The 27,618-nt window shown below is 36.8% G+C and overlaps 1 protein-coding gene across 3 annotated transcripts in view; it reads left to right on the forward strand.

Annotated features, from left to right (window-relative positions):
• Positions 1 to 27,618, forward strand: part of LOC123538397 (villin-1-like) — a 155,475-nt gene that overhangs the window by 76,120 nt on the left and 51,737 nt on the right. For all 3 annotated transcript variants that reach the window (XM_045322475.2, XM_045322476.2, XM_053529572.1), the window contains 4 exons: positions 2,383 to 2,571; positions 11,183 to 11,281; positions 16,777 to 16,921; positions 25,198 to 25,298. In XM_045322475.2, coding sequence (XP_045178410.2) covers positions 2,383 to 2,571; positions 11,183 to 11,281; positions 16,777 to 16,921; positions 25,198 to 25,298 — 534 coding nt within the window. The remainder of the gene's footprint in view (positions 1 to 2,382; positions 2,572 to 11,182; positions 11,282 to 16,776; positions 16,922 to 25,197; positions 25,299 to 27,618) is intronic.

A 27,618-nucleotide genomic window follows, 5' to 3' on the forward strand; every position in this document is an offset into this window, starting at 1 on the left:
AGGTCTAAAAATAGAAAAACCTTGTGACCTCTCTAGAGGCCATTTATTTCATGAGATCTTCATGAAAATTGGTCAGAATGTTCACCTTGATGATATCTAGGTCAGGTTCAAAAGTGGGTCACGTGCCGTCAAAAACTAGGTCAGTAGGTCAAATAATAGAAAAACCTTGTGACCTCTCAAGAGGCCATATTTTTCATGGGATCTCTATGAAAGTTGGTCTGAATGTTCATCTTGATGATATCTAGGTCAAGGTTGAAAGTGGGTCACGTGCCTTCAAAAAGTAGGTCAGTAGGTCAAATAATGAAAAAACGTTGTAACCTCTCTAGAGGCCATATTTTTTATGGGATCTGTATGAAAGTTGGTCTGAATGTTTATCTTGATGATATATAGGTCAAGTTTGAAACTGGGTCAACTGCGATCAAAAACTAGGTCAGTAGGTCTTAAAATAGAAAAACCTTGTGACCTCTCTAGAGGCCATACCCTTGAATGGAATCTTCATGAAAATTGGTCAGAATGTTCACCTTGATGATATCTAGGTCAAGGTTGAAACTGGGTCACGTGCCTTAAAAAACTAGGTCAGTAGGTCAAATAATGAAAAAACCTTGTGACCTCTCTAGAGGCCATACTTTTCATGGGATCTGTATGAAAGTTGGTCTGAATGTTCATCTTGATGATATCTAGGTCAAGTTTGAAACTGGGTCAACTGCAGTCAAAAAGGTCAGTAGGTCTAAAATAAATAAAAATTTTTGACCTCTCTAGAGGCCATATTTTTCAATGGATCTTCATGAAAATTGATCTGAATGTTCACCTTGATGATATCTAGGTCAGTTTCGAAACTGGGTCACGTGCGGTCAAAAACTAGGTCAGTAGGTTTAAAAATAGAAAAACCTTGTGACCTCTCTAGAGGCCATATTTTTCATGAGATCTTCATGAAAATTAGTGAGAATGTTCACCTTGATGATATCTAGGTAAAGTTCAAAACAGGGTCACGTACCTTCGAAAACTAGGTCCATAGGTCAAATAATAGAAAAACCTTGTGACCTCTCTAGAGACCATATTTTTCAATGGATCTTCATGAAAATTGGTCAGAATTTTTATCTTGATAATATCTAGGTCAAGTTCAAAACTGGGTCACATGAGCTCAAAAACTAGGTCACTATGTCAGATAATAAAAAAAACGACGTCGTACTCGAAACTGGGTCATGTGGGAAGAGGTGAGCGATTCAGGACCATCATGGTCCTCTTGTTTTTTTTTTTAAATGTTCAAACCTTCAACATATTAAGTTGTGACTGCACAAACCTTGCCCTCAGCCATGTTCAAGATATCTTACCTGCGTTCTCTTAAGGACATCTGTCCTTTTAAGTTCAAATGTACATGTTAAACAGCAACACCTGGTGCCAAACCACTCAAAGACAATATTTCGTTTCAGTTAAACTTCAAGCTCACATTTCAGTTAACTGCATTTGATTTTAAAAGCTAAGCTTATTACAGTAAGCATATCCCATTGAAAATAAATTCTTTAGTCAGGATCAAAGTATCATACATTTATTATGTACTCTTTAATTAAACATTTGTTTTCTGTTAAATTGATTTTGACTAATGAAATTATTTGCTTCTTATTAACATCCTTAACTTTTTGCCGGATATATCTTTTTGCCATTCCTTACCACAAACCCATTCGGCGGGGGATACCAATTCATCGAATTTGCTTGTTTGTTCGTCAGTACTGGTTTGTAGAATTTCAGTAAAACATGTTAGAAATGTTTATTGCTATAAAGAAACACGGCCCTGCAAGTTTAAGTTAGATTGCTTGACAAAGACAAGATTTATGACCTTCTGTACTTACATAATTAACATTTTACACAAATAATCCATTTTCTGTTTGTCTGTAGTCATATCTAAGACATGGTTTAATGGATTTCAGTAGTACGTGGTAGAAATGTTAGGTGCTCTAAGGAAATGTGGCCCTGCAAGTTTCAGACAGATCACTTGAAAAAATCAGATTTATGGCTAAAACTTTAGTGGATAACCTATACATTCCATGAGTTGGCTGCTTTTGGCCAGTAGATGATCATCTTTGTTTTAGGCACATGATGTCATTGTGATTACAGGATTGATCAAGTTTTTCCACAAATAATCTAGAGAGTCACTCAAACTACGTCCCCAAGACTTACAAGATGTCTGACTGCCTAGGGTCTGAAGATGACTCCTTTTTGTCAGAAGGTCCAAGGTTAAGATTTCAGTATAATTGAGACTGAAAACTACATACCCGTTTTACCTTGGTCAGGCCCTCTTTGGGAGCATTTGTATTACAAAATATGTCTTGCTAAGTATAATTTACCATAAAATTCAATGAAAATAATTGTTTTCTCTGATTTCAGATGTGGGATGCTCATCTTCCGTTGGCAGAAAAAAATGTCCAGCCTGCAAGTGCAGCTGGTTCTGATGTATCTGCTGAAAAGAGTGAAGCAAAAATATTAAAATTGTACAGATGCACTGAGGAAGAAGGGACATTAAAAGTGTCAGAAGTCAAATCAGGACCACTGGTGAAGGCAGATCTCGAATCCTGTGTAAGTATTTCCACTTAAATATTATAACCTTTAAAAGACAAATTTTTAGGTTGCTTGGTAATAATTCTTCCCAGAAACCTGACATTGCATTGACAAACACTATGATTAAAAGGGCAAGGGCGGGATCTAAGTTTTTTTATTACATTTTAAATAGTCTGTCAGAAATGTTCCATCAAAATTTCTGTGCTGATATCAGCTGAACTCAGATAGGGTTCAAGGTTATAAAATTTAGTCTTGAGACCAGCTTCCAATCTGCAAATGGAGCTCCAGTGGAGAGCTTGCATTTTGTGTGAGTTTATAAGCTTAAACCAAGATCATGTGAAAAGGTTATCAGTACTGTAAACCTATGCTAAAGAAAATCTGTGAACAGAGACCAGTCACCATATTCTTATGCCCCCATGGTGGAAGACCTTGACTTTTGTTATGCCCCCATACTTATGTTGAGACTTTTGTTATGCCCCCATATATATGTTGAGACTTTTGTTATGCCCCCATATTTATGTTGAGACTTTTGTTATGCCCCCATATTTATGTTGAGACTTTTGTTATGCCCTCATATTTATGTTGAGACTTTTGTTATGCCCCCATATATATGTTGAGACTTTTGTTATGCCCCCATATCTATGTTGAGACTTTTGTTATGCCCCCATATCTATGTTGAAACTTTTTTTTTTTATGTCCCCATCCCCATGTGGTTCTGGGATGATCTGTATATGAAAAGAATTGGAACCACTGCCTTACCATTGCATGATTGTAAGAGGCGATTAATAGGGTTTTAACACTTGGTTTTGCTGTAACTCTGTGATTCCAGCAGGTATGCAAATTTTGATTCCATATTTCATTTTTTAGCTCATCTGATTTTTTGAAAAAAAATGATGAGTTATTGTCATCACTTGAGCGGTTGTCGGCGTCGGCGTCGGCGTTGCCTGGTTAAGTTTTATGTTTAGGTCAGCTTTTCTCCTAAACTATCAAAGCTATTGCTTTGAAACTTGGAATACTTGTTCACCATCATAAGCTGACCCTGTATAGCAAGAAACATAACTCCATCTTGCTTTTTGCAAGATTTATGGCCCCTTATGTACTTAGAAAATATCAGATTTCTTGGTTAAGTTTTATGTTTAGGTCAACTTTTCTCCTAAACTATCAAAGCTATTGCTTTGAACTTGGAATACTTGTTCACCATCATAAGCTGACCCTGTACATCAAGAAACATAACTCCATCTTGCTTTTTGCAAGATTTATTGCCCCTTTTGGACTTAGAAAATCAGTTTTCTTGGTTAAGTTTATGTTTAGGTCAGCTTTTATCCTAAACTATCAAAGCTATTGCTTTAAAACTTGCAACACTTGTTCACCATCATAAGTTGACCCTGTATAGCAAGAAACATAACTCTGTCCTGCTTTTTGCAAGATTTATGGCCCCTTTTGGACTTAGAAAATCAGTTTTCTTGGTTAAGTTTTATGTTTAGGTCAGCTTTTATCCTAAACTATCAAAGCTATTGCTTTAAAACTTGCAACACTTGTTCACCATCATAAGTTGACCCTGTATAGCAAGAAACATAACTCTGTCCTGCTTTTTGCAAGATTTATGGCCCCTTTTGGACTTAGAAAATCATTTTCTTGGTTGAGTATTATGTTTAAGTCAACTTTTCTCATAAACTATCAAAGCTATTGCTTTAAAACTTGCAACAGTTTTTCACCATCATAAGTGGACACTGTACATCAAGAAACATAACTCTATCCTGCTTTTTGCAAGAATGATGGCCCTTTTTAGACTGAGAAAATCATGGGTAGGACAATATTTCTATTACACAAAAAAAATCAGATGAGCGTCAGCACCCGCAAGGCGGTGCTCTTGTTTATTTCAATGTAAATGAGATGTGAAACCAAAATTTGTAGTCCTGTTTGGTGCCATATAACCTATACTGTGTTGGTGCGCCGTAAAACCCAAATTTTTTATGTCCCCATATCTATGTTGAGACTTTTGTTATGCCCCCATATTTATATTGGGACTTTTGTTATGCCCCCATATTTATGTTAGAGCATATAGTGTTGCTGCTGTCAGTGCATCCATTTGTATGTCCCACGCTGTTAGCCTTATTTGCTTCATTGTTTCACAGATGAACAAACTTGATGTGCAGATGACCATAAAGGAAGAAATTTTTTTCTGTTACTATTTCACTACAGTTATGGCCCTTTGATAGTTTTGCTATATAGAATATAGAGAACAATCTTGTGTGTCTAACTCATCCCAAACTATTAGCTTGATTTGCTTCAAACATTCTCAAATGAACAAGCTTCATGTGCAGATGACTGTAAAGGAAGGACCGTTTGCTGTGACTATTTTTACCACAGTTACACCCTTTGATAGTTTTGCTATATAGAATATATAGAAAAATCTTGTGTGTTCAACTCCTCAAATACTATTGAAAGGATATGCTTGAAAGTTTTACAAATGAAGGACCTTCATGTGAAAATGACCATATTAATTAATGGACTTTTTTTCTATGGCCATTTTTTTCTAGAATTATAGCCCTTTCTTTATTTCACAATATAGGCTATAGTGAAGAAATTTAGTGTAAACTTATAGTCGAACATCTTTCATGTGAAGATGATTTGTACTAAAAACATCGCTACTTAGAGGTTGGCACAGTATGAAGGAGCATCCATGTCCTGTGGTCACAATTCTAGTTTGAGTATCCAGGTTCTTCTACAGTTTTTAGTTCTCATTGTGCATGGGATGAGTGATTGTGTTCACTCACCATCCATCTATTGTCCTTTCATCCCTCTACACTTCTGTACAGATGACATCTCCTCTGAAACTACTGGTCTGAATTGCACCAAACTTGTCAGTAGAATCCTGGCATTGTCTTCTACTAAGTTTGTTTATATGGTTCAGCTTGGCCCTTTAAGGGGCCACCACAGCTAAAATTATAAAAACCTTTAAATAACTTAACTCTCATGATCCACTGAATAGATCTTCATCAGATTTGATCTGTAGCATCTTTGTAAATTCTTCTAATTTCGGGACTGCTAGGTCTATAAATAGAAAAACCTTTAAATGACTCATTCTCATGAACTGCTTGATGGATCTTTCATTAAATTTGGTCTGAAGCAGCATTGTAAAGTCCTCCCACAAATTCATTCAAATTTAGGGTTCTTGGATGCTTTTATTGGTGGCATATAGTAACTGCAGCATTAATTCATCTGTCCATCTGTTTGTTGATTTAATTGTCCCGAATATGTGTCCAGTCTGTTACTTTGTCATTCATCAGGGGATTTTAATCTTGGCTCAAATGTTCCCCATAATGAGATGATAACACTTTCATCCTTGAAGGGCTTTTAATATTACCTGGCACAAATATATTCCATAGTGAGACAATGTGTCATGTGTAGCACCGAGACCCCTTATACAAAGGTCAAGGTCACACTCAGAGGTCAAAGGAAAAAGGTGAAATTTGTGCCTCTGTCCAAAATAGTGGATTTTTTGGTTTGTGATGCTCGTAGGTCAAAAAGTATATTGCCTAGAATAATGAATCCTTTATATAAAATGTTTGTTGAGGCTGTACCCCCCTTAAGACTGCAAACATTTGAATTATTACCACTTATTTGTATATTGCCCCTTATTTGTGACAAATGTACCAGTGGGTGCACACCCTGTGTCCTACAGACACATTCTAGTTTCCTGTCCAGTCCATGACTCTGTCATTGGTGAGTTGATTATAAAATTACTTGGCACAGATTTATCCCATAATGAGACTTTTTGTTACACCCAGACTCTTAGTTTAAAGATCAAGGTCACACTTGGAATCCAAACATCAGTGTTTTTTTCCTGCCTGGTCCATAACTCTGTCATCCTTGAAGGGATTCTAATACTACATGGCACAAATGTATCCCATGTAGAGATGCTCAAAGGCCAAGGTCACACGCAAACATCAATAGTTTGGGGTTTTTTGCTGTCCGGTCCATAACACTGTCATCTTTGAAGTGACTTTAATATTGCTTAGCGCAAATGTATCCCATAACGAGGTGACACGTCATGGATAAAACCCAGACTCCTACCCCAGAGTTCAAGGTCACACTCAGAGGTCAAAGGTCCCAAAGTTCAGTAGGGTTTTTATGTCGCTGGGCTTATAGCAATTGAACTGTCCATCCATTTGTCCATCTGTACAAACTGGATTACAGCCTATGATTTAGTTCATACATACACTTAACATTTTAGTTGTGGCAAGACATACAAACTGACTGATATATAGGTGACCTTTAAACCTCATATGGCCTTCCCTTCAAACTTTAAAACGTTAATAAACATCATTTTGGTCCTACATCCCGCATGAATGACCCAATTTATACATGCCATATTTTCAGATGGTTAGTAAGGGAGATTTGCCTCAACAGGGCCTTTTTTTTTAAGGGAGATTTGGGTGAAAAGAAGGGAGACTTTAATTCACTCACTTTTTTAAAGTGCTAAATAGCAGTTTTCATGAAAAAATCATTGAGTTTCGATTTGAACTGAGTGGAGCCAACAGTAGTGTAGAATGCGTGATTATTACTTATATAGCACTTTACTTAATCCAAGGAAATTCAGAATTCCATGAAAGATTGAATCAGATACTTTAAATTCACTGTGATAAATTGACTTACATTGCACAGGTTCCATAACTCTGTTTTGCTTTTTTAGCTCACTTGTCATGAAGTGACAAGGTGAGCTTTTGTGATCGCGCAGCTTCCTTCGTCCGTGCGTCCGTTCGTGCATCCGTGCATAAACTTTTCCTTGTGACATCTCTAGAGGTCACAGTTTTCATGGGATCTTTATGAAAATGGGTCAGAATGTTCACCTTGGTAAATTCTAGGTCAAGTTCGAAACTGCCTTCAAAAACTAGGTCAGTAGGTCTAAAAAAAGAAAAACCTTGTGACCTCTCTAGAGGCCATAATTTTCAATGGATCTTCATGAAAATTGGTCAGAATGTTCATCTTGATGATATCTAGGTCAAGTTCGAAACTGGGTCACGTGCCTTCAAAAACTAGGTCAGTAGGTCTAAAAATAGGAAAACCTTGTGACCTCTCTAGAGGCCATATATTTCACAAGATCTTCATGAAAGTTAGTCAGAACGTTCACCTTGATGATATCTAGATAAAGTTCGAAACTGGGTCAGATGCCATCAAAAACTAGGTCAGTAGGTCAAATAATAGAAAAACCTTGTGACCTCTCTAAAGGCCATATTTTTCATGGGATCTGTATGAAAGTTGGTCTGAATGTTCATCTTGATGATATCTAGGTCAAGTTCGAAACTGGGTCACGTGCGGTCAAAAACTAGGTCAGTAGGTCTTAAAATAGAAAAACCTTGTGACCTCTCTAGAGGCCATATATTTCATGAGATCTTCATGAAAATTGGTCAGAATGTTCACCTTGATGATATCTAGGTTAGTTTCGAAACTGGGTCATGTGCCATCAAAAACTAGGTCAGTAGGTCAAATAATAGAAAAACCTTGTGACCTCTCTAGAGGCCATATTTTTCATGGGATCTGTATGAAAGTTGGTCTGAATGTTCATCTTGATGATATCTAGGTCAAATTCGAAACAGGGTCATGTGCGGTCAAAAACTAGGTCAGTAGGTCTAAAAATAGAAAAACCTTGTGACCTCTCTAGAGGCCATACTTGTGAATGGATCTCCATACAAATTGGTCAGAATGTTCATCTTGATGATATCTAGGTCAAGTTCAAAAGTGGGACACGTGCCTTTAGAAAGTAGGTCAGTAGGTCAAATAATGAAAAAATGTTACGACCTCTCTAGAGGCCATATTTTTCATGGGATCTGTATGAAAGTTGGTCTGAATGTTTATCTTGATGATATATAGGTCAAGTTTGAAACTGGGTCAACTTCGATCAAAAACTAGGTCAGTAGGTTTTGAAATAGAAAAACCTTGTGACCTCTCTAGAGGCCATACCCTTGAATGGATCTTCATGAAAATTGGTCAGAATGTTCATCTTGATGATATCTAGGTAAAGTTCAAAACAGGGTCACGTACCTTCGAAAACTAGGTCAATAGGTCAAATAATAGAAAAACCTTGTGACCTCTCTAGAGACCATATTTTTCAATGGATCTTCATGAAAATTGGTCAGAATTTTTATCTTGATAATATCTTGGTCAAGTTCAAAACTGGGTCACATGAGCTCAAAAACTAGGTCACTATGTCAATTAATAGAAAAAAACGTCATACTCAAAACTGGGTCATGTGGGAAGAGGTGAGCGATTCAGGACCATCATGATCCTCTTGTTACAAAATTATGCCCCTTTTTTGACTTAGAAATTTTTGGTTTAGGTTTTGTATGTAAGATGGTATCTCGGTAACCACTTGTGGGAATGGATTGAAACTTCACACAGTTGTTCGCTGTGATAAACTGACGTACATTGCACAGGTTCCATAACTTTATTTTGTTTTTATACAAAGTTATGCCCCTTTTTCAACTTAGAAATTTTTTGTTAAGGTTTTGTATGTAAGCTGGTATCTCAGTACTCACTGATGGGAATGGATTGAAACTTCACACACTTATTCATTGTCATGATCTGAAATGCACTAAACAGCCCCATTTTTCGACATAGCAGTTTTTGGTTAAGTTTTTGTATGTAAGCTGATATCTCTGAATCCATTAATGGGAATGGATTGAAACTTCACACACTTGTTCACTGTCATGATATGACATGCAGTGCAAAGGTTCAATTACTCTACTTTGCATTTTACAAAATTATGCCCCTTTTTGCAACTTTTGTATTCATTCAGTTGACAAGGCTGTTGAATAGTCGATCGTTGCTGTCCTCCGACAGCTCTTGTTATAAACTTACAATTTCCTTAGGGCTGTATAAATTGCAATTTATCCCATAAAATTCACTTATCCGAATTTATGTTTGTCCGAAATTCTGTATAGTTTCTGACATCAACTCGCTGATTTTTCAAAATCATGGTCGGTCGATTTTTGCATAAACTCAGTGTATGCACTAAGCTGCTTCGTCCTCTGATCGCTTGATAAATATTGAGGTCATTGAAAATGAAAGTACACTTTGGCAGGTAGCGTAAAATGACGTAATTTTAAGGCTGGTTTGCATACTTTTTTTAACACTACGGATCAGCGACTTTGATGTTATTGGATCAGTCTAAAATCTCGTATGCACATGTTTACAAAATTATTGCCTCTGGGTATGTTTAAAGGAGTATTGATTTCCGGGATACTCGATATGGAGTTTCAAGTATTTTATGTATTGTATCCTCCGAGATACGATTTTTCGACATATGACTTTTTTTCTGAATTTATTTTTTTACGGGAGATTTTCATGTCCTGGCGGGACCGGGAGATATACTGAAAATATGGGAGAAAAAGTCTCCCAGCGGGAGATATGGCATTTATGCCCAATTTAGTTTGTATTCACACGCAACAAACGTTGTGGCAAGACCTCCAAACTGACCTATATATAGATGACCTTGACCTTCATCCGTCTGTACAGACCAGACTGCATACTGCCTACATAAGTAAACCAATTGAGTTCATGCTCACAACAATCCTTGTTGCAAGAGCTACAAACTGACCTATATATAAATGATCTTGACTTTCATATGACCTTTACCTTTAACTTTAAATCTTAATAAACAACATTTTTGGTCATAATGATCATAACTGGCTAACAGTTAAGAATGAAGTTGGACAACGTAGATGACCTTGACCTTCATCCATCCATACAAACCAGTTTGCCTACCTCCCACATTAATGACCTGATTTTGTTCATACTTGCAATCAACAATTCTTAAGACAAGACCCTCAAACTGACCTATATTTAAATGACCTTGATTACAGCCCTCATAAGTGGCTCAATGCAGTTCATACTCGCACTCAACAAACCTTGTGACACGACCTACACAATTACCTATATATAGATGACCTTGACCTTCATATGATTTTCACCTTTAAACTTGAAACCTCAGAAAACAACATGCTTGGTCATACAGCAGGGGGCATGATTTTATGTTTTGAAAACGCAGCTCCTTGTTTCCTTTGCAGTCCTTAACTCTGCTGCCCATCAAGGGATTTTAATGGGGGCGAGGGATGCATGTGTCTTACAACAGTATCACAACTAAATGTGTCTCTTGTACTCGACTCCTAGTTTAGTTTTAGTTCAATTCAAACTTTACAGTATTATAACTACATTTGTCCCTGTTGTTCTCAACTCCTCCTTTAGTGTCGGTCCAATTCAAATGAAACTTAGGATAAACTCAATTCAAATGAAAAGTACAGATTGTCAACATGAAGTGGACTTAAGCATGTTCTTGGGAAATTTATATCTGATTATATTACTTAAGTGAGCCCCTATTTTACTTTATATTTTATTCTGTGAAGGATTACTAAGGTGTATGTATTATGCAATGTTAACATTATTCTTGGTTTTACTTTGTCTTGTGTTTCTTGATGATGCATTGTAGTATCTGTTCCATACACCCTCAACGGCTGACACCCTTAGTTCATTGGTCATTTAAAGGAGTGATGTAATGAGACCTATTGTATGAAGAGTGATTTTTCATCAGTTTGCCATCATATTGCTAATTTGTTTGAATTATTTGCAGGATTCATACATCATAGATAATGGTGCTGCAGGAATATGGGCCTGGATTGGTAAAGGCTCTACTAAAAAAGAAAAAAGTGAGGCCATGAGAAATGCTTTGGTAAGTAATAGAGTCCAAATACTTCAGTTTTTGCGCAGTTTTTTAGCTCACCTGAGCAATCTGATCGCTCGATGTCCGGCGTCTGTCGTCCGTCGTCTGTCAACATTTAGCTTGTGTATGCGATAGAGGCTGTATTTTTCAATTAATCTTCATGAATATTGGTCAGAATGATAACCTTGATGAAATCTAGGCCGAGTTTGAAAATGGGTCATCTCGGGTCAAAAACTAGGTCACTAGGTCAAATCAAAGAAAAACCTTGTGTATGCGATAGAGGCTGTATTTTTAGCTCGACTATTCGAAGAATAGTCTAGCTATTCTACTCACCCTGGCGTCGGCGTCGGCGTCGGCGTCACACCTTGGTTAAGTTTTTGCATGCAAGTACATACAGCCATCAATGAAAGGCATATAGCTTTGAAACTTATTTCTTCTTTTTCTAGGTCAATTACCAACCTCTCTGGGCCAAGTCCCATAACTCTGACATGTATTTTGAGCAAATTATGCCCCCTTTTGGACTTAGAAAATTTTGGTTAAAGTTTTACATGCAAGTTATTATCTCCAAAACTAATGCAGATATTGATTTGAAACTTCACATGTGTCTTAGGGGTTATAAAACTAGTTGATAGGATCAGGTCCCATAACTCTGACCTTCATTTTGGCTAAATTATGCCCCCTTTTGGACTTTGAAAATTCTGGTTAAAGTTTTGCGTGCAAGTACATACAACTATTTCTAAAAGGCATATAGACTTGAAACTTATTTTTTCTTTTTCTAGATCAATTACCAACCTCACTGGGTCAAGACCCATAACTCTGACATGTATTTTGAGCAAATTATGCCCCCTTTTAGACTTAGAAAATTCTGGTTAAAGTTTTACATGCAAGTTACTATCTCCAAAACTAATGCAGATATTGATTTGAAACTTCACATGTGTCTTCGGGGTTATAAAACTAGTTGATAGCAGCAAGTCCCATAACTCTGACTTTCATTTTGGCCAAATTATGCCCCCTTTTGGACTTAGAAAATTCTGGTTAAAGTTTTGCGTGCAAGTACATACAACTATTTCTAAAAGGCATATAGATTTAAAATTTCTTTTTTCTTTTTCTAGATCAATTACCAACCTCACTGGGTCAAGTCCCATAACTCTGACATGTTTTTTGAGCAAATTATACCCCCTTTTGGACTTAGAAAATTTTGGTTCAAGTTTTACATGCAAGTTATTATCTCCAAAACTAATGCAGATATTGATTTGAAACTTCACATGTGTCTTAGGGGTTATAAAACTAGTTGATAGAATCAGGTCCCATAACTCTGACCTTCATTTTGGCTAAATTATGCCCCCTTTTGGACTTAGCAAATTCTGGTTAAAGTTTTGCGTGCAAGTACATACAGCTATTACTAAAAGGCATATAGATTTGAAACTTATTTTTTCTTTTTCTAGATCAATTACTAACCTCACTGGATCAAGTCCCATAACTCTGGCATGTATTTTGGGTAAATTATGCCCCCTTTTGGACTTTGAAAATTCTGGTTAAAGTTTTACATGCAAGTTTCTATCGCCAAAACTAATGCAGATATTGAATTGAAACTTCTCATGTGCCTTCGGGGTTATAAAACTAGTTGATAGCAGCAAGCCCCATAACTGATATGCATTTTGGTCAAATTATTTCCACTTTTGAACTTAAAACTCTTTTGATATTTATCTTTTAATATTTTCCTGTTTCTGGGTCAATATTTCGAATAGTCGAGCTTGGCTGTCTTACGGACAGCTCTTGTTCAATTAATCTTCATGAATATTGGTCAGAATGATAACTTTGATGAAATGCAGGCCGAGTTTGAAAATGGGTCATCTCGGATCAAAAACTAGGTCACTAGGTCAAATCAAAGAAAAACCTTGTGTATGCGATAGAGGCGGTATTTTTCAATTGATCTTCATGAATATTGGTCAGAATGATTGCCTTGATGAAATCTAGGCCAAGTTTGAAAATGGGTCATCTCTGGTTAAAAACTAGGTCACTAGGTCAAATCAAAGAAAAACCTTGTGTATGTGATAGAGGCTGCATTTTTCAATTATTCCTCATGAATATTGGTCAGAATGATAACCTTGATGAAATCTAGGCCGAGTTCGAAAATGGGTCATCTCGGGTTAAAAACTAGGTCACTAGGTCAAATCAAAGAAAAACCTTGTGTATGGGATAGAGGCTGTATTTTTCAATTGATCTTCATGAATATTGGTCAGAATGATTGCCTTGATGAAATCTAGGCCGAGTTCGAAAATGGGTCATCTCGGGCCAAAAACTCGGTCACTAGGTCATATCAAAGAAAAACCTTGTGTATGCGATAGAGGCGGTATTTTTCAATTGATCTTCATGAGTTTTGGTCAGAATGATTGCCTTGATGAAATCTAGGCCGAGTTCGAAAATGGGTCATCTCGGGTCAAAAACTAGGTCACTAGGTCAAATCAAGGAAAAACCTTGTGTATACGATAGAGGCTGTATTTTTCAATTGATCTTCATGAATATTGGTCAGAATGATTGCCTTGCTGAAATCTAGGCTGAGTTCGAAAATGGGTCATCTCGGGTTAAAAACTAAGTCACTAGGTCAAATCAAAGAAAAACCTTGTGTATGCGATAGAGGCTGTATTTGTCAATTGATCTTCATGAATATTGGTCAGAATGATTGCCTTGATGAAATCTAGGCCGAGTTCAAAAATGAGTCATCTCGGTTCAAAAACTAGGTCACTAGGTCAAATCAAAGAAAAACCTTGTGTATGCGATAGAGGCGGTATTTTTCAATTGATCTTCATGAATTTTGGTCAGAATAATTACCTTGATGAAATCTAGGCCGAGTTTGAAAATGGGTCATCTCGGGTCGAAAACTAGGTCACTAGGTCAAATTAAGGAAAAACCTTGTGTATGCGATAGAGGCTGTATTTTTCAACTGATCTTCATTAAATTTAGCCAGAATGATTACCTTGATAAATTCTAGGCAGAGTTCGAAAATGGGTCATCTGGGGTCAAAAACTAGGTCACTAGGTCAAATCAAAGAAAAACATTGTGTATGCAATAGAGGATGTAGTTTTCAATTGATCTTCATGAAATTTGGTCAGAGTGATTGCCTTGATGAAATCTAGGTCGAGTTTGAATATGGGTTATCTGAGGTCAAAAACTAGGTCACTAGGTCAAATTAAAGAAAAATCTTGTGTATGCGATAGAGACTGTTTTTTTTTCAATTGATTTTTATGAAATTTGGTCAGGATGATTGCCTTAATGAAATCTTGGTTGAGTTTGAATATGGGTCATCTGAGGTCAAAAACTAGGTGACTTGGTCAAATCAAAGAATAAACTTGTGTATGTGATAGAGGCTGTATTTTTCAATTGATCTTCATGAATTTTGGTCAGAATGATTGCCTTGATAAAATCTAGGTCGAGTTTGAACATGGGTCATCTAGGGTCAAAAACTAGGTCATATCTAAGAAAATGCTTGTTTTATCGCATGAGACCAATTTTTTGGTCCAATCTTAATGAAAATTGGTCAGAATATTTTTTATCCCCCGCCGATGAAATTGGGAGGGGGGTATTGAAATGGCGTTGTCCGTCCATCAGTCCGTCCGTCCGTCCGTCCGTCCGCAGCCATTTCTCCATAACTACTTGGTAGAATTTCATGAAACTTGAAATAAATATGAACCAACATACTGCGATGATGCCCGTCAAGTTTTTTTTTTTATTGGTCAATTTCCCTCAGAGTTATTGCCCTTGATTTAATAAAAAATGTCCGTCTGCAGCCATTTCTCAGTAACTAACAGGTAGAATTTCATCAAATTTGAAATAGACATGAACCAAGATACTGTGCTGATGCCTGTCAAGTTTTTTTTTGATAGGTCAATTTCCCTCAGAGTTATTGCCCTTGATTTAATGAAAAATGTCCGTCTGTAGCCATTTCTCAGTAACTAGCAGGTAGAATTTCATCAAACTTGAAATAGACATGAACCAAGATACTGCGACGATGCCCTTCAAGTTTTTTTTTTTCGATTGGTCAATTTTCCATATAGTTATTGCCCTTTAATTGTTTAAAAATCCACAGATCTGTACATAACAAACCAACCAATTGGAAGAATTTCATTAAACTTCTTTCATTCTTTTCCATGAACATTTATTATAAACATGTGATGTTGTGTACCTACACCTGGTCACCACCTTACCTTGGTCACCCCCCTCACCCGCCCCCAACCAATTTTTTTTTTTTTTTTTTTTTTTTTCATTTTTCGCTTTCTATCAATATTTATAATCAACATGTAAACTGTTGTATCCTCACCCCAGCCCCCACCCCCCACCCAAACAAACCATTCATTTTCTTTTAATTTGATTTTGACTAATGAAATTATTTGCTTCTTGGTAACATTCTTAACTTTTTCCTGGATATATTTTTTTGCCGTTCCTCAACTCTGACCCTTTCGGCGGGGGATTCCAATTCATCGAATTTGCTTGTTTCCATGAAATCACTAGGTCAAACATGTTTTACACTGTTATGGTGTGTTTCTTAGGTGAGCGACCTAGGGCCATCTTGGCCCTCTTGTTTAATGACTGACAGATATCATGTAGACAGATTTTAGAAGGACTACTTTGTGCATAGTAGCAGTTGAAATTATAATTTTCTGTAAGACCAATTTCCTTATGACATTTTAAAATTTAAATTATTTTAAAGAAAATATGGAATTATCTGGTTAACAGTTTTACTCAGTCCAAGAGATAATCGTACCTTTTAAAGGGTTAAAGGATAAACCTGTTAACAATTGACATATCTACTTAAAACTAAGTTTCAGACTTAAAATTGTTGTTTCACTTCATTACCAACATCATATGACATAGTAGTGTTTTTCTGTATGCCCCCGAAGGGAGGCATATTAGTTTTCAACTGTCCGCCCGTCCCTCCGTTCGTTCGTTCGTTCGTTCGTTAGTTATTTCGTTCGTCACAACGTTAACTTTTTGCATGAAGGCACTTTATTCGCGAACCACTGCACCCAGGACCTTCAAACTTCACATGCTGATAGTACTTCCTGAGTACACGACCCCTACTGACTTTGGAGTCACCAGGTCATAGGTCAAGGTCACCAGGTCAAAGGTCAAGGTGCTGCGGGGGCATTTGTCACCATTAGTGACAGCTCTTGTTTAACTTTAACTCGAAGAAGAGATAGAGCTGTGATACTTTCCCATTGGTCTGTGTCCGTGTTAACGTCTAGATTTGGTTTAATTGGTCTCAAACAGTCATCTTAAATTTTCAGTGCAGCAAGTACTTTCACTGTTTGCATCCTATAAGTGAATATGCAGGATCTGATTTCTGATCAGTGTAATATTAGTTGCAGCCTTTTATGCAACATATCAAAGGCTCAGTGCAAACTACAGACAACTTCAGGTCCAAACTGCATATTTCATACGAAGTCGTGTTATTGATTGATCTCTCAGTGTCTATAGTATATTTGACTGTACACAATATGTTACAGGGATTCATCAAGAAGAAGAGCTATCCAAACAGCACGAGTGTCACGAGGGTTATTGAAGGTGGAGAGCCCACAGATTTCAAGTGCCTTTTCAAATCCTGGCCAATGCCAGTAGCCACAGGGAAGGCATACAACAACAATAGAATAGGTATGTAAACTAAATAAGATAATTGCTAGTCACGCTGTGTGACTTATCCACTCCAGTATAGTACAGACATCCATCTCTGTTACTGGTATACAGGTATCTGTCAGAATGTGAAATAAGCTATACAAAAGGCCTAGCTGGACTAGGTGTCTGTCAGAATGTGAAAAAAACCTATACAAAAGGCCTAGCTGGACTACGTGTTGACAAGGTGTCTGTCAGAATGTGAAATAACCTATACAAAAGGCCTAGCTGGACTAGGTGTCTGTCAGAATGTGAAATAACCTATACAAAAGGCCTAGCTGGACTAGGTGTCTGTCAGAATGTGAAGTAACCTATACAAAAAGCCTAGCTCGACTATGTGTCTGTCAGAATGTGAAATAACCTATACAAAAGTCCTAGCTGAACTAGGTGTCTGTCAGAATGTGAAATAACCTATACAAAAGTCCTAGCTGAACTAGGTGTCTGTCAGAATGTGAAATAACCTATACAAAAGTCCTAGCTGGACTATGTGTCGACTAGGTGTCTGTCAGAATGTGAAATAAGCTATACAAAAGGCCCAGCTGGACTAGGTGTCTGTCAGAATGTGAAATAACCTATACAAAAGGCCTAGCTGGACTAGGTGTCTGTCAGAATGTGAAATAAGCTATACAAAAGGCCCAGCTGGACTGGGTGTCTGTCAGAATGTGAAATTACCTATACAAAAGTCCTAGCTGGACTATGTGTCGACTAGGTGTCTGTCACAATGTGAAATAAGCTATACAAAAGGCCCAGCTGGACTAGGTGTCTGTCACAATGTGAAGTAAGCTATACAAAAGGCCCAACAGGACTATGTGTCGACTAGGTGTCTGTCAGAATGTGAAATAACCTATACAAAAGTCCTAGCTGGACTATGTGTCTGTCAGAATGTGAAATAACCTAAACAAAAGGCCTAGTTGGACTGGTGTCTGTCAAAATGTGAAATAACCCATACAAAAGGCCTAGTAACCTATACAAAAGGCCTAGCTGGACTATGTGTCTGTCAGAATATGAAATAAGCTATACAAAAGGTCCTAGCTGGACTATGTGTCGACTAGGTGTCTGTCAGAATGTGAAATAAGGTATACAAAAGGCCCAGCTGGACTAGGTGTCTGTCAGAATGTGAAACAAGCTTTACTAAAGGCCTAGCTGGACTAGTCATACATGTGATCTCCCGCGCGGGAGGGTCATAATCCTGATTTTTTTCACCTTGCCTCCCGTCTCCCGACCAAAACCATAATTCTCCCACTTTTCAAAAAAAAAAAAATCAGTATTATGACTGGGTTGATAATTACCGAGGAGTGCCAAACGTGTAACAGTTTACACAGTAAATTAAAGTGTCACCGACTGTTGTGTATTATATGAGTGTATATCAAAATCCCCTTGATCAAAATCCCCTCCACTGAAAAATGACAGGGTGTTACAAAATCCCCTTCATACTTTCGCAGGGGGTATCATAATCCCCTCTGAGATTTACATTATAGATATCAGTGCTCCAAATTATATTATGTTTGCTAAAGGCATTGTATTTACGTGCTTTATGCAATAGACTTTCAAGTTGTATATAGTTGTATTTGAACTTGATGAAATAAGTAAAAATCAGAGGGGATTATGATACCCCCTGTAAAAGTATGAAGGGGATTTTGTAACACCCTGTCATTTTTCAGTGTAGGGGATTTTGATCAAGGGGATTTTGATTGTCTCCCGTATTATACATGTTTGACACACATGTAGCTGGAGGAAAGAGTTGTTTTTCACAGGTGAATTTTGATAACATGATTTATTATTTGTTTTGATAAGGGATTAGATAAGCAGGGCCTTTCATTTCCACCTTTCTCACGGGACCGATTATCAGCCTATTCTCAATGCCACTTAGGCTTCACTTTTTACCAATTTGAAGCAAAAAACTCCCAGTCATTAGAAATAATTCCTAGCTGAAATGAATTTTTGATTATTCAAAGAAAAGTTTTGTTTGGTAATAACATCACATAAATAATTGTTGGAAAAACCAACTAATTACTATTTTTAGAACATGAATGTTATTTCCCCTTATGCAATTACACCATTTTCTTCCAATGTTTACCAAATTAATTTGCTACTAAAATCGAACTTATTTCATTGAAAATTGGATGAAAACATACACTCATTTAATTGATAACACCAATCTACATTATTTTGGTAAGGGTAAATACATGTTGATGCATTTCTGTTTTCATGTCAAAATCATTAGTGATCAGTATTTTTATACAAAAGTGGGTGGGGTAAGGAATTTACATAATTTATGAGTTTTATTTCCAGTCCTCGAGAAGAATAATGTTAATGAATGTTCACCACCATTTCAGACCTATATTGAGACTTTGTTTCTACAAATTTATTAAGAAAGTTTAAAGTTAGAACAAGAGTGAGCTTCTGTAAGACGTACCGCATGCTCGACTTTTCTCAGTGATTAACTCTGAATTAAAGCTTTGCCAGTAAACGGAGCATAATAGTCAATGGCTTTGAATGTAACAGAGGTATTGGACATTATATAAAACTTTAACCAAAAAATGTAAGTTAAAAAGTGGCATAACTCTGTCAAATTCATATCAAGAGTTATGAGGATTGTTTCTTCTGGTGTAGACTTATGCATTTTTGTGAGGCCAAAATTGTTGGATTTTGTCTATACGTTTCGTGTCCGTGCACTTAATTTATGTCGATAAAAAACCTCCAGTTTTGAGACCCCAACTCCAGCTGAAAAATGGCAAACCTCCAGTTTTGGGATTCTGAACTTTTCACATGTATGGACAAGGTGTCTGTCAGAATGTGAAATAAGCTATACAAAAGGCCCAGCTGGACTAGGTGTCTGTCAGAATGTGAAATAAGCTATACAAAAGTCCTAGCTGGACTATGTGTCGTCTAGGTGTCTGTCAGAATGTGAAATAAGCTATACAAAAGGCCCAGCTGGACTAGGTGTCTGTGAGTATGTGAAGTAAGCTATACAAAAGGCCCAGCTGCACTATGTGTCGACTAGGTGTCTGTCAGAATGTGAAATAACCTATACAAAAGTTCTAGCTGGACTGTTTGTCTGTCAGAATGTGAAATAACCTATACAAAAGGCCCAACTGGACTATGTGTCAACTAGTTGTCTGTCAGAATGTGAAATAACCTATACAAAAGGCCCAGCTGGACTATGTGTCGACTAGGTGTCTGTCAGAATGTGAAATAACCTATACAAGTATTAAAAGTAGTCAAAACTACAAAAACTTTTTGAAAACAAGTCACTTTATTTTTATTTTTATGTTTGTCTGTCAGAATGTGAAATAACCTATACAAAAGTCCTAGCTGGACTGTTTGTCTGTCAGAATGTGAAATAACCTATACAAAAGGCCAAGCAGGACTATGTGTCGACTAGGTGTCTGTCAGAATGTGAAATAACCTATATAAAAGTCCTAGCTGGACTGTTTTGTCTGTCAGAATGTGAAATAACCTATACAAAAGGCCCAGCAGGACTATGTGTTGACTAGGTGTCTATCAGAATGTGAAATAACCTATACAAAAGTCCTAGCTGGACTGTTTGTCTGTCAGAATGTGAAATAACCTATACAAAAGACCTAGCTGGACTAGGTATCTGTCAGAATGTGAAATAACCTATACAAAAGTCCTAGCTGGACTGTTTGTCTGTCAGAATGTGAAATAACCTATACAAAAGGCCTACTGGTGTCTGTCAAAATGTGAAATAACCCATACAAAAGGCCTAGCTGGACTAGGTGTCTGTCAGAATGTGAAATAACCTATACAAAAGGCCTAGCTGGACTATGTGTCTGTCAGAATGTGAAATAACCTATACAAAAGGCCCATCATGACTGTTTGTCTGTCAGAATGTGAAATAAACCATACAAAAGGCCTAGCTGGACTAGGTGTCTGTCAGAATGTGAAATAACTTACACAAAAGGCCTAGCTGGACTTTTTTTCTATCAAAATGTGCATGGTTCGCACAGGCCATGAAAAGTCCTTTAATTTGACGCCTACTCCTTGAAAACTACTTGAATTTTGCAACAGTCAGAAAGTACTTGAAAACTACTTGAATTTAGGAAAAAACGTACTAAAGATGGCAAATAGTCCTTAAATTCGTAGGGTGCGAAGTGAAAACGGACAAACATTATAAACGGACCAAAATAAACTAAAAAACAACAGGAAAAACACAGCCGTTACCGCCATAAGGGCCTGCCACAGAGTCGGCGATAGTACAGTACGGTACTGTACTTTACGGGTTTTATGCTCTTTCAAGTGATTTTCACACTGTGTAATTTATCCGCGATACGTTGAAGGTAAATCTTGTGTTACATTGTTTAATTTTGTCCTAAATTGGATTTAAATTGGTTATTTCATGTCTCAGCAACAGTGACATTGCGCCCATTTTAGTCCTTGAAAATGGAGGAAAACTACTTGAAAACTCCTTGAAAACTACTTGAATTTTTTTTAGGAAGGTCTGTATGAACCATGAATTGTGAAATAACCTATACAAAAGGCTTAGCTGGACTACTAGGTAAGCTATATAAAAGGCCAAACTGGACTGTTTGTCAGAATAGGAAATAAGCTATACAAAAGACCTAGCTGAACTAGGTGTCTGTCAGAATGTGAAATAACTTATACAAAAGGCCTAGCTGGACTATGTGTCTGTCAGAATGTAAAATAACCTATACAAAAGGCCTAGCTGTATGTGTCTGTCAGAATGTGAAATAGCCTATACAAAAGGCCCGGCTGGACTGTTTAATTGCTAGAAGAGTAAGCTATACAAACAGCCTGCCTGGGCTATGCTTAGGGTGTGTGGTATTCAGATATAAAGAATAATTGATGTAATTTTTATGCCCCCACTTTTAGGGGGTGGGGTGCATATAGATTTGCCTTTGTCTGTCCTTCCGTCCGTCTGTCCTTCCGAGAATGTTGTGTTGCGCCTAGCTCCAAAAGTATTTGACGTAGAGTCACAAAACTTTACATGAATGTTGGTCAGCATGTGTAGTTGTGCACCTGGGGTTTTGTGTCCGGATTCATTCAGTCTTGTAGGAGTTATGGCTCCTGACTTTGTAAAAATTGGTCATTTATGTGTTGTGTCGTGCGTAGCTCCAAAAGTATTTGACATAGAGTCACCAAAGTTTTCAGGAATGTTGGTCAGCATGTGAAGTTGTGCACATGGGGTTTCGCGTCCGAATTCATTCAGGTGTGTAGGAGTTATGGCCCCTGACTTAGTTAAAAATTTGTCATTTTAATATTGTGTCGCGCGTAGTTTCAAAAGTATTTGACCTAGAGTCACAAAACTTTACAGGAATGTTGGTCAGTTTTTGTTGTTGTGCTCCTTGTCATTTTAATGTTGTGTCGCGCCTAGCTCCAATAGTATTTGACCTGGAGTCACCAAAGTTTACAGGAATGTTGGTCACGTGCAGTTGTGCATGTTGTGCATTCGTTGTGGTTTGCAATTCTTAAGTTGTGTCCGCGAGCTCAAAGTTTGCCTATGTCACAAGTTACAGGAATGTGTCAGATGTGCAGTTGTACTGGTTCCCCGATCTTCAGTCTGTAGATTATGCCCTGTTAAAAATTGGTCATTTTAATATTGTGTAGCGCGTAGTTTCAAAAGTATTTGACCTAGATTCACAAAACTTTACAGGAATGTTGGTCAGTTTTTGTTGTTGTGCACCTGGTCATTTTAATGTTGTGTCGCGCCTAGCTCCAATAGTATTTGACCTTGAGTCACCAAAGTTTACAGGAATGTTGGTCAGCATGTGCAGTTGTGCACCTGGGGTTTAACGTCCGGATTCATTCAGTTATGTAGGAGTTATGGCCCCTGACTTAGTTAAAAATTTGTCATTTTAAAGTTGTGTCGCGCGTAGCTCCAAAAGTATTTGACCTAGTGTCACCAAAGTTTACAGGAATGTTGGTCAGCATGTGCAGTTGTGTACCTGGGATTTCGCGTCCAGATTCATTCAGTCATGTAGGAGTTATGGCCCCTGACTTTGTTAAAAATTGGTCATTTTAATATTGTGTCGCGCGTAACTCTAATAGTATTTGACCTGGAGTCACCAAAGTTTACAGGAATGTTGGTCAGCATGTGCAGTAGTGCACCTGGGGTTTCACGTCCAGATTCATTCAGTATTGTATGAGTTATGGCCCCTGACCTAGGAAAATATTTGTGTCCTTTGTCATGTAGTGGGGGCATCTGTGTCCCATGGACACATTTCTTGTTGCTCTGTAAAATTGTTGTAAAAAGTAGGAAACAGTATAGAAATTTAATAGAAGTAGTAAACACTTGCCTTTCCTCTCTGTTGGTTTGAACACTGATTAGGTTGTCTTATGAGGGGAGATGTCAAGCCAACTTGTTGATCATTTTACCCAGGTTCACATCGAGCCCTGATTAGGTTGTTTTGTGAATGGAGCTGTCTGGCTTGAAACTTTAAACACTTGTTTATCATCATGATCTCCTTCTGTAGGCAAGAGTACATAACTCTGTCAACTATTTTGGCTGAATTATGGCCCTTTTTAGCTCCACTATTCGGAGAATAGGAGTGCTGTTCTACTTGCCCCTATGTCGGCATCGGTGTGAGCTTTCTTGGTTAAAGTTTTTCAGCAACCTTTGTTTTTCTTTGTTGTACCCCCCGACAACAAAGTTGTAAGGGGGGGTATACTGGTTTCAGGTTGTCTGTCTGTCTGTCCGTCCGTCTGTCTGTAGACGCAATCTTGTGCGCACCATCTCTCCTTATCCCCTTGACAGAATTTAATGAAACTTCACACAAGTGATCAGTACCAACAGTAGTTGTGCATGGGGCATGTTAGGTTCTTTTAGAAAAAAAATTTGCAGAGTTATGGGACTTTGTTTTTTTGTTACTATACTATATACATAGACACAATCTTGTGCGCACCATCTCTCCTCATCCCCTTGACAGAATTTAATGAAACTTCAAACAAGTGATCAGTACCAACAGTAGTTGTGCATGGGGCATGTTAGGTTCTTTTAGAAAAAAAAATTGCAGAGTTATGGGACTTTGTTTTTTTGTTACTATACTATATACATAGACACAATCTTGTGCGCACCATCTCTCCTCATCCCCTTGACACAATTTAATGAAACTTCACACAAGTGATCAGTAACAACAGTAGTTGTGCATGGGGCATGTTAGGTTCTTTCAGAAAAAAAATTTGCAGAGTTATGGGACTTCGTTTTTTTGTTACTATACTATATACATAGACACAATCTTGTGCGCACCATCTCTCCTCATCCCCTTGACACAATTTAATGAAACTTCACACAAGTGATCAGTAACAACAGTAGTTGTGCATGGGGCATGTTAGGTTCTTTTAGAAAAAAAATTTGCAGAGTTAAGGGACTTTGTTTCTTGTTAACATACTATGTACATACAGTCTGCATATGCAATCTTGTGCGTGCCTAATCTACCAAACCCTTACACACAATTTAATGAAACTTCACACAAGTGATCAGTACCGACCCTAGTTGTTCATGGTGCATGTTACATTCTTTTAGATAAATATTGTGCATAGTTATGGGACTTTGTTTTTTGTTACTATACTGTATACATACAGTCTATATACATACAGTCCACATAATTATGCAATCTTGTGTGCGTCAAATTGCAATGTACTGTGTCAGTGCATGCGGGGGGTACATTCATCACCTTTAGTGATAGCTCTAGTTACTATTGCTGATATCTTGCTGTAACTTCACATTGATATTTTTCAACATGCGAACAAAAGTATGTGCAGGGGCTAGGCCCATTATATAACTTGGGAACGCTTGGGCCTAGGGTCACAAAACTTAATAGGGATGTTGATCATGACCAGCAGATTACCATGATTAATTTTGAGGTCAGTAAGTCAAAGGTCACAGTGACCCGAACAGTTAAACCGTTTCCAGACAATACTTGAGAATGTTTAGGCCTAAGATCATGAAACTTAATTGGGAGGTTGATCATGACTAGCAGATGACCACTATCGATTTTGCAGTAGGTCAGAAGTCAAGGTCACATTTACAGTAGAATTTTTTTGCCAAATAACTGGATAATGCTTTGGTCTTAGATCTTATTTGATATGGAGTTTACTTATGACTGGTAAATGACCCATAATTATTGATTTGAGGTCAGTTCTTCAAACATACAGTGCACAGTGACCAAATAATTTCTGTTCCTTTTGCAATTACTAAATGCATCAAGGGGTTATTTTGTGTTCTACAAGCTCTTGTTTATTTTGTAATACTAAGGAATTCCTTTCTTTGATTGCAGCTAAGACAGTACAGACAAAGTTTGATGCAAGTACATTACACAGTAACACAGCACTAGCTGCCGAGACACAGATGGTAGATGATGGGTCAGGGAAAACTGAAGTAAGCATTTCCCTACTGCACACAGTAGTAGTTTTAGGAACACAGTCTCCAACTTCACATTGTAATAGTGAGAGGAATACAAGCTCCTACTTCACTTTGTAGTAGTCATGGGAACAAATGCTCCTACTTCTCTTTGTAAAAGTCAAAGGAATACTGAAACTGAATAATTTGATTAAACGCCTGTTTTTATGCCCCTGGCATATAGTGATTGTCCTGACGAGGTTAACTAAATGGGACCATTTCGTCTAGCATCAATACCACTCACTAGAATGACTTGATACTAATGCAGATGTAACCTGTGACCATTCCTCATCTTCAGACATCACCTGACCTCAGTTTGACCTTGAAGTTGACCTTGTTCTGGACTTAGGTTGCTTTGTATCGACAAGGATGCCAGCTCCTTGTTATACAATGTGACATATTCAGTGGTGTTGTAAATAATTTTAATAATGATAACAGTAGATGAAATTCAAAACACTTTACAACAAAACCTCGACTATGTCAATGAATGGTGTATTCTAAACAACATGTCTTTACACCCAAAGAAAACGAAATGTATGATAATCGGTTCTTCGATGAAAGTAAAGAAATGTAATGCTCTAAAATTAAAAGTAAATGACATAGAGCTAGAAAATGTTACAGTGCAAAAAATTTTAGGTATTTATCTAGATAATACACTAAATTGGCATGCTCAGATAGACAATGTATGTAAAAAATTGAATGCAAAAATTGCACTTCTGAAAAATATCATCTTTTATCTTAGCGAAGAAGCAAAAGTGATGTACTATAATGCATATATCCTTCCCATTCTCGATTATTGTTGTACTATTTGGGGGAAAGATACAAAATGTTACATAAATAAAGTGCAAGTAATACAAAAAAGAGTGGCCAAGATTATACTTAACAGACCGATAAAGGTCACCTACATTAGAACTTTTTAATGATCTAAAATGGCTTAAATTTAGTAACAGAGTAAAATATCACACAGCTGTGATGGTTTACAAATCTATGCATAACATGGTACTGATCTACATGACTGAAATATTAAGTGTCTCAAATAATAAATTGCATAATCTACGATCAACAGCTCATAAAGATCTTGTTTTGCGTATAACACCTCGTACAAATTATCTTAAAGATTCATTCTCGTACTTCAGTGTTAATATTTGGAATAAATTACCTGCTGAAATTAAGGAATCAAATACATTAAAAATATTCAAAAATAATATCAAACGACATTTGTTCATGTTACAGTCCAGTGCTTAAAATAATTATATTATTACAGTTTTTTACATATCATGATGTCAGTTATTTTATTATTATTTTGTTTTGCTGTTGTTCGTTTTTTTTTCTCTTTAATAGTCTTATAATTATGTAAGTGTCTGTCGGATGGATGAATGGGAAGCTTCTAATCGTATTTAATACATTGATCATTGATATATATATATATTTTTTTTAAATATGATTTTGTGAAATTTATCGTAAATGTTTGTATACATGTGTATTGTTGTTGTTGTTAACTGAAGGCCATACTGAAAATAAGTTTACGTTTCATTTTCATGTTATGTACACTTTGTATGTTACCTTCATTAAATAAAGATTTTATTATTATTATTATTATTATTATTAACAACGACAATAATAATAAAAACAATAATAACAGCTTTCTTTTAACAAACAGTCATGACCGCACCCCTCCCCTTGAGGTCTTTTTACCCCTGTTGCGAATACCAGTGTTTAAAGCATTACATGGTACGCCCAGACAAGCTGCATATAGAGGTTCAAACCTCCCGGTTAATGGTGCCATCATAATTATACTATTTAAAAAATAAATACTAACACACTAACATACTTAGAGCCTGTACCAACAAGTGTGTTTAATTAAACAAACCTTATAAATATAAATATTTAAATATAAAATCTTTTACAAAAATTTAAAAACTTTCACCTGCTGTTATCACATAATAAACAGTTATCAAAAAATTTAAAACAATGCTGCAATATCTCTGAAATACAGTGTCTTAAGATTGTTTTTTGAATGTATTTTGAACTCAGTTCTTGCTTTCACTGGTAAACAATGTAAGTGATACAATGCTTGTTTAGAACTGTAAAATTTCCTCCTGTTAAGGACAACTTTTGCACACATGTGTTGAATACGTTGCATCTTATGCCCCTCACAGTTAGCTACACCATACAATATGACATTGCAATAATCCAGATGTGAAATAACTAGAGACTAAACTAAAATTTTAGTGGCTGCTTTTGTTAAATATTTTCAGATGTTCTTAATTCATAGGTAATTCAACATGGCTGTACGACA

The sequence above is a fragment of the Mercenaria mercenaria genome, chromosome 18 (genome assembly GCF_021730395.1).
Source record: "Mercenaria mercenaria strain notata chromosome 18, MADL_Memer_1, whole genome shotgun sequence".
In the NCBI taxonomy this organism is placed as follows: Eukaryota; Metazoa; Mollusca; class Bivalvia; order Venerida; family Veneridae; genus Mercenaria; species Mercenaria mercenaria.